This window comes from Acipenser ruthenus, chromosome 13, assembly GCF_902713425.1.
Source record: "Acipenser ruthenus chromosome 13, fAciRut3.2 maternal haplotype, whole genome shotgun sequence".
NCBI classification, from domain to species: Eukaryota; Metazoa; Chordata; class Actinopteri; order Acipenseriformes; family Acipenseridae; genus Acipenser; species Acipenser ruthenus.
This window is the reverse complement of record NC_081201.1, coordinates 39606976-39615169: the sequence shown is the minus strand read 5'-3', so window position 1 is coordinate 39615169 and position 8194 is coordinate 39606976. Positions and strand designations below refer to the sequence as shown.

The 8194-nt window shown below is 44.2% G+C and overlaps 2 protein-coding genes across 3 annotated transcripts; one reads left to right on the top strand and one right to left on the bottom strand.

Moving 5' to 3' along the window:
* Positions 1-975: 975 nt before the first annotated feature.
* LOC117417938 (large ribosomal subunit protein mL43-like) lies at positions 976-4883 on the bottom strand. Its single transcript, XM_034030360.3, has 3 exons — positions 4612-4883; positions 4100-4206; positions 976-2617 (listed from the first exon to the last, which is right to left on the bottom strand). Exons 1-3 carry the CDS (start codon positions 4740-4742, stop codon positions 2382-2384), a joined length of 474 nt encoding a protein of 157 aa, XP_033886251.1. The 5' UTR covers positions 4743-4883; the 3' UTR covers positions 976-2381.
* Positions 4884-4966: 83 nt separating this feature from the next.
* On the top strand, positions 4967-7285 carry LOC131696924 (twinkle mtDNA helicase-like). Of its 2 annotated transcripts, none has more exons than XR_009306806.1 (2): positions 4967-5350; positions 6023-7285. XR_009306806.1 is itself a non-coding variant. In XM_058985405.1 (2 exons), the coding sequence occupies exons 1-2, from the start codon at positions 5336-5338 to the stop codon at positions 6407-6409; spliced, it is 372 nt and encodes a 123-aa protein (XP_058841388.1). In that variant the 5' UTR covers positions 4967-5335; the 3' UTR covers positions 6410-7285. The 2 variants fall into 2 exon arrangements, 1 of the variants encoding a protein (XP_058841388.1); XM_058985405.1 differs by having other exon boundaries at positions 6053-7285.
* Positions 7286-8194: the final 909 nt, after the last annotated feature.

Below are 8194 nucleotides of genomic sequence, written 5' to 3'. Positions count from 1 at the left end.
TTTACCCCCCTAATCGCGGCTGACCGGGTTTCCAACGGGTTGGACTGGATCTTTCAACTGGTCGTTCTTGCTTTTCTTCTGTCTCTGTGGCTGGTTAAACGTAATTGATTGAGCTACAAGTTTAAACAGATGAATCTGCTTTGAGGTTATTCTGAGAAGTCTGTTGTAAAATTCCTGACAATGTTCTATTGACAGTCATGAGGAAGCACTGCTAGCTTCATTGATCCTTGCTTTATTTGTTCTGAAGTTGTGCAATAAGCATTTCTTAAAGCAAGCTTTGAAACAGGATTACAGGAGATAAGGAAGTGTATTTCTGTCTCAGTAAGATGATCAGTTTGCTGCACTTTGACCCATGGAACGATGTTAATCGTACCAAATCGTACTGGTCTGCCCCCTCCAGCCATTCCACACTCGGAACGCACATTTCCAAAATCTACAAAGGTTTAGTCTGGTGACGGTGTGATGACATAAAACAAATCTCTAAAAAGCACGTTCCCCTCTGGGTGCCGACAGGCACTGAAGCACAGCCATTGTTTAATCAGCTGTTGTTCTTTAGTTGACTTGTTCTAGTGGTTAACTGGCACACCTGTCTCTTCACGTGGGTTTGGCTGCTATCAGGTCCCTTCTCTGCATTGCAAACATACCTGTAACTCTATCCCCAGAGGTCGGGTCTGTAGACAACGTATCCTGCTGCTACGGCACTACTGTCTCTGGAACCCACTGTTCTGGTAAAACCTGAAATCTGTACTTTGTTTGGTTGCCACTATGGAATAACAATATCCTCTTAGTGTCTTCATTACACCCAGTTTGAATGCAGTTTACCAACTTCAAAAATCCTAACAGTAGCTTGTTATTGTTTCTTATGGGAGAATTACTCTGTGAGTATTTATGCCTGGCAGAGCTTGATCCATCACCCCCCCACCCCCAAACTGTAAATGTAAGAGAATGACAATTCTTTTAATAGGATTCAGAATATATTGTAGTACAACACGAGATTTAATATAAATCCATTTTAGGCAATACCAGGAAACATGAAACAATGAGGGCATTGCTAACTGCCTGGATAATAAAAAAAAAAAAAAAAACAGGGCAGCATCATTTCTAACAGTTACAATGCATCTATTTTTAATCAGTAAGCAAATGGCAACGCTCCTATTGTGCAATTTAAATGGCATTTGATACATGTCACATTGCCCAGCAGAGACGGGCTCTGATGTCTGGAGATAACCAGGATGCCCTGAACCCCAGTGATGGTAATACCTGTATGAACTGTAAATAGATTCGACTGCGATGAAAGAAGCGTCTTCACGGTATAGAAGAAGAATCCTGTGGGTCTGTATTTATCAGGTGTTTGTGGTGGGCTGAAGCTCTGCCTGGTTAATGGGTCTGTATTTCTCATGGTGTTTGTGGTAGTCTGAAGCTCTGCCTGGTTAATGGGTCTGTATTTCTCATGGTGTTTGTGGTGGGCTGAAGCTCTGCCTGGTTAATGGGTCTGTATTTCTCATGGTGTTTGTGGTGGGCTGAAGCTCTGCTTGGTTAATGGCTCTGTATTTATCAGGTGTTTGTGGTGGGCTGAAGCTCTGCCTGGTTAATGGGTCTGTATTTATCAGGTGTTTGTGGTGGGCTGAAGCTCTGCTTGGTTAATGGCTCTGTATTTCTCATGGTGTTTGTGGTGGGCTGAAGCTCTGCTTGGTTAATGGCTCTGTATTTCTCATGGTGTTTGTGGTGGGCTGAAGCTCTGCTTGGTTAATGGCTCTGTATTTCTCATGGTGTTTGTGGTGGGCTGAAGCTCTGCCTGGTTAATGGCTCTGTATTTCTCATGGTGTTTGTGGTAGTCTAAAGCTCTGCTTGGTTAATGGCTCTGTATTTCTCATGGTGTTTGTGGTGGTCTGAAGCTCTGCTTGGTTAATGGCTCTGTATTTCTCATGGTGTTTGTGGTGGGCTGAAGCTCTGCTTGGTTAATGGCTCTGTATTTCTCATGGTGTTTGTGGTGGGCTGAAGCACTGCCTGGTTAATGGGTCTGTATTTCTCATGGTGCTTGTGGTGGTCTGAAGCTCTGCCTGGTTAATGGCTCTGTATTTATCAGGTGTTTGTGGTGGGCTGAAGCTCTGCTTGGTTAATGGGTCTGTATTTCTCATGGTGTTTGTGGTAGTCTAAAGCTCTGCTTGGTTAATGGCTCTGTATTTCTCATGGTGTTTGTGGTGGGCTGAAGCGCTGCCTGGTTAATGGGTCTGTATTTCTCATGGTGCTTGTGGTGGTCTGAAGCTCTGCCTGGTTAATGGCTCTGTATTTCTCATGGTGTTTGTGGTGGTCTGAAGCTCTGCCTGGTTAATGGGTCTGTATTTCTCATGGTGTTTGTGATGGGCTGAAGCTCGGCTTGGTTATTTGGGAGCTGCCCCCTGTGCCTTGCTCTCGCTCTGGATTCCCTGCACCCTGAGGGAGGGGGGCCGGTTCGTGAAGGGGTGCCACTGGCCCTGGATGCTGGGGCTGTCGGTGTGGATGGGTTTGCGGATCCGGATGACCTCCAGCCCAGACTGGCTGGTCAGCTTCTTAATCAGCTGAGTGATCTCCTCCGAGGTCTTGCTATTAATGGGCTCCTCTTTCACAGTGCCGTTTACTGGAAACAAGAAGAAAGAAAAGTCAGTTGGCCACAGTACAGAAAACACACTTTCGGAGTTAACATTGTCAACGATGGCTCCTTTACTAGAGAAACGGTGCCAAAGTTTATATCACAATGCATGCTCGGGCCTTTCAGGAACATTACACACAACTGGACACGCGTGCGTCTCTGTTTCAACGTCTGAAAATGAGAAACGTATCTGCATGAGCTGGTCACAACATGGTAAATATTTACTGAAGGTGGTTAATGATTTTTTTGTCAATACCAGCCGTTGGTCTTGTCTGTCTGTTCAGGAGGCCTGCCCACGCTAGGAGTGGGGTTGCCATGGGAATCTGACAGCTATTCCTAACAGCTCTGTCTCCTTCAGCCTTGCATCTCTGTCCATTTAACATTTACAATCCCAGTTAATCTCACCTAGGACTGGATGTACTGTAGTCAGTATCTGGAGTGTCGGTTTGCTTACAGCTTTCTATTAGGTCTGACTCTGTGAAACACCAATCTGTGCTGTGCAGGAAGGGTTCGCTCATGTCCATGGATTCCCTCTGCTCTCTCACTACCCACAAAACCATAAGATGTGGAGTTAAGAGCAAGACAGAAAGGGCTGACAATAAACTAGTGCATATTCAGCAGGGAATAAGGCACAGCTTGTACTAACTGCATAATGATAGCTAATGAAGAATGTGTGTGTAACCAGCACCTTCTAGTGCATGGACTTTGTACTGCACTACTTTAGACAGTCACACGGCTGGGCTCATCACGTTTTATACATGCATATTTAATCAATCAAAACATTTTTCATTGGAATGCTAAAAGCTTTGTGAATATGGACCAAAGAAATACTGATACTTAGACCTGTGTTGTTTTGAAGTGAAAATCTGGTTTGAGAGGTTATTTGTAGCAACCCAAGCATTAAGGTCTGATTACACCGGGAGCCGCGTATCGGAAAGCAGTAAACCGTGCGGCTTTTCAGATTTATGTAGCTTCAAATGACATCATTTTCTTCTATTTCACTTCCCTCTTACTATCCTATCGTATTTCCAATCCCTCTGAACGGTTCTCATTGGATTTTGTGATAACGCCAGTGTTAAGATGCTCTTATTCTCTTTCCCCAGGGACACGTGTAACTCAGGCTAGAGCCGCAAAAAAAGTGTCTGTTTAGATTGAAGAGCCAGCGCCATCTAGTAAAACAAGCTTCCTTCTGCATTGCAGTCGATACACAGTACCTGTAAGGTGCTGCTCTTACAGCAATGCGGCCACTTTGCTGATCCAGTCTGTGTTACATACACATGTGGTGAAGGAGAACGTGGCAACTTCAACTCTCCTGAGCAAACACAAACGACAAAGACATTTAAACACCCAATTCGAGCAACTACAATAAGAATCACACAGACTGACTGCAAATGCATTAGAACGAGGTAAGAGGGCAGTAAGCATTTTGAAGCTATTTTAACTCGTGGTAAACTATGTCTCTATACTTACAGTATTCCGCAATGATTTTCGGAATTCTGCAGCGCTGGGGAGTCACGTAGACCACGATCCCAGGATTCTGTTTGGCAAAGTCCACCACCTTGTCTTCAATAAACTCTCTAGGACAAGGAAACAGATCAGAGGATTACGAGGGATTTACATTCAAGACGGAGAATGTTGTATCTTTAAGACTTATGCAAAGGGACCTCAAACTGAAAACCTCTGACTGTTAATAAGCATTCGTTTTCTTTACAGAAAAACCCCAGTCTAGCCCAGTCAGGGGTGTCACCTGTCCCTGTTTTCCCTGGATTGTCCCTCAGAGGTGACGACCCTAACCTCGGTGGTGACAGTATACCAATGTGTTTGCAAGCAATGCTGATGTATTTATCACAGTGTGTCTGTCACATTAATCGAGAGCTAGGCTGAAGCCACACTGCATTTGTCTATCGATTGTTAATTCTGTAATTACCACCCCTGTGCTGTTTATCACCGGGATGTTGCTGTATTGAGCTCTGTTTTATTACCTGGCACCAAGGGAAGTCTGTGCATCCTTAGAAAAGACGAGGGAAATCCGTTTGATCTGGCACACGTACCGCCCGACTCCATTCTGTAAGACGCTCTTCAGAAAGCGGCTCGCAGTGCCTCTAGAAGTCATGCTGGCTAGCTCGGAGTAAGCGTGTTTATTTTTTTCCAGCTGCAATATTACAAGACAAGGAAGACCATTCTGATGCGATGCACCGAGGAGGGTCACACAGGGGACACGTGTGTGTGTGTATGAATGAGAGAGTGCAGTACGGGAAATCGTTCGGTTAGAAACAAAGGGCAGGGACAGAAGAGGACCCGAAGTACCCACTTTGTGTTACTGTTGGGGTTATCTGTGAAACAGACGCTTTGTCACGGAAAACGTATAAAATAATAGATTTCCATTTGCCCGTGTTTTCACTGAATACTATTCAAAATGTAACAGACGTGGCAACAATTGTCCTACTGTGTTTTTTTGTTGCAGCCCGGAGTGGTTTTGTGAGCACATCCACACGGTGCACAAACATAGCGCTCCGCTGCGGGTCGGCAGAGATAGAGATAGAGATAGACGTGTGGGGAACAATTATACTGAAAACAGTCGCTTTGTTGTTTATGTTGTGTACATATATTTAGCAACATAGGCTGCCTTGTTCTGCCTGTGGTTGTTGCTGTATTCCGCGGTGTGTCTTTTCTCGGTTGAACTAGCAGGGGCAATTGATTGTAAACATGATTGATTTACAGGTATTGAATTGCTTTATTGATAAGGAGTTTGGCTAGAAAGTTACCCTTTCATTTCTCCACTGAGACGAGGCCTCATTTACAAGGGTGTCCTGGCAAGATGACCAGACACAGACATCATTTAAACAACATCAGTAAGCATACTTTAGAGCAGTCCCACGCCTCCTCAACGGAGGAGACAAGCGCACTTCTATTCCAGTCAGCATATTCAAGTCCTGTAGGAAAGCCTGCCCACTGACTTGTTTAAGTTGTCTCCTCTCAGTTATCCTGGGCTCCAATTTAGGAACCTCACACTTTCTGATACAGAAAACGACCTCGTGGTCACTCAGCGTGACAGATACCAAGCACACTAACTTTTCATGGCGTGTTTGTCAAAATAAGGTCTATTGTTGTAGCTTGTTCTGGGTCTTTAGAACTGCACCTGGTAGATCTGTTAATAAGCTAACTAAAATCATGTTCATCACAGAATGCTTTAACCCTTTATGGGGCATGTGTCCCACAAATAAAAATGATGCTAACTTTAGTATTTTTTGCAGTGAGATGAAGAAACAGGGTTTAAAACGTACTGACAGGTTGGATCTGGTCAGTTTCTTCCTTATGAAACCTGAGTCCCTCTCAAATGTATTTTAAGAAGAAAACACTTGCAGAAGCACACTCTTTCTTGCGTCCCTTCAGGGGTAAGCAGTAACGCATGCTTGCTTGCAGGCCAGCCAAGAGGCAGACGATGTGCTGATCCTGCAGGAGAAGAAGCTGGTGTCCAGCCAGGGGAGGAAGTCCCTGCAGGTGGCAAAGAACTGCTTTGATGGAGATGTGGGCGTCTTCCCCTTGGAGTTCAACAAGACCTCCCTGACCTTCTCCACACCCAGGAGCAAGACCAAACTGCGCAAAGTCAAAGGGGACGCAGCAGAGACCCCCGAGAAACCAGTGAAACCAGTGAAGACACTGGCCAGTGCTGAGAGAAGCCCCGCAGAGGAGGGGCTGAAGAAGAAGCAGCAGGGAGTGGACCCTTTAAAATCTCCACACAGGAGAGAGCTCTTATCATGTAGAGAGTGGACTGTTTAAAATCTCCACACAGGAGAGAGCTCTTATCATGTAGGGAGTGGACTGTTTAAAATCTCCACACAGGAGAGAGCTCTTATCATGAGGAAATAGGGAGTGGACTGTTTAAAATCTCCACACAGGAGAGAGCTCTTATCATGTAGGGAGTGGACTGTTTAAAATCTCCACACAGGAGAGAGCTCTTATCATGTAGGGAGTGGACTGTTTAAAATCTCCACACAGGAGAGAGCTCTTATCTGAATTGTTGTGGTGTGATTGATGATGAACTTGGGCTCCTGCTGATTGCCTAGCACACAGCATCAGTCAATAGAAGAAGTCAGATGATTCTATACTGCCAGCGAGCTGCTGTTTGTAATTGCAGGAGAAAACTAAGACTGACCTTTTAAGTTCCTTTTATTTATTTTTGATTGGATGGAATTGTAAAAGCAATGTGAGTGAGTGCCCTGAATCAAGTGAATGGAGAGTGGGACAGAAGGACGTGATATTAGAACCATCACATTGGCTGCTTTCATGATTTGTACATTTTGAGATGAGTTAAAGTCACGATTGCAGTTCGTTAATGCAATCGCAACATTGACATCTTTGTTATGCATACGAGTCCAAAGGAAATGGATTAAGGGTATCGATGAGTGTTGACCACGACTCGCTCTTCTGTTACAGCAGCTGCTAAGCGTGACTCCTGGGTATTGTCACTGCATTGTGCATCACATTGTGTAGAGCTCTGTTGTGCTGTACTGGAATGCATTTTCAAATCAGCAGCACATTAGCAGTAGGGCAATGTGTGTTTTACAGAAGCAGTACTGTGAAAAAATTGTTTTACTGTATAGCTCTCATTTTTATACCACTTAGCATTTATATTATCTTGTTGAAGATATTGTTACCTGAAGTATTTGTACTTTTAATAGTAAAAGTATTTTATACATTCAACTGATATACATTCAATATACATTCAACTGATGTTTTGCACTGGTTGCAATCTTAGAGTTCTCCACAAGGGGTCAGTAATGGAGCATGGTTTGAGTAAGATGGGTGTTCAGTGAATCGTGCACAGGACATGTCTTTATAATGAACCGAGAGACGGCAGGATGAAGAGTGCTTGAGAAGAGAGGAGCTGGGTGGATTTTGAAAGGATGTAGAATAGATCAGAGGAGTTAATGGGGTGATAATAAGAAACATTAGTAAGTAGATTGTATGAGGATTACAACTTAATACTTATTACAATACATGTTGCTTATTTGATGATTTATGTAATCCAGAATATAAAATGATTATGTTAGGACCCCAGCCCGAAATACACCCCAATATCGTGATGCAGAACATTCACTTAATCCGAACCCGATCTGAAGATCATCCAAAAACAGAAGCAGTGAGCAGCAACGTCACAGTGCGCATCGGTCTTCTAATGAAAGCTACAGGACCTGCGCAGTGCACAACAGAATACAATAACGCATCAAATAGCAACCCTAATATACTACATTTGATGAACCCGCTCTAGGCGGGGGGGTGTTTCGGGGTTGGGGTCCTAACAGTGACACTGGACTACACTCCTGGATGTGCTCCTTGTGCAGGACGGCTGAATCTCTCCTGATACTCCTGAGTGCTTCCGTAGGGCAATGAGTTTCCCAGCCATTTTGTGAACTAGAGCAGGAGTGTTCAACCCTGGTCCTGAGATCTGCAGGGTCTTCTGGTTTTCATTACACACGAGTTCAAAATTACTTAATAGAACCAATTATTTTCTTAACTGGGCAACCCTAACATTTTTCCAGGTCTTCAGCTATTGATGATTTT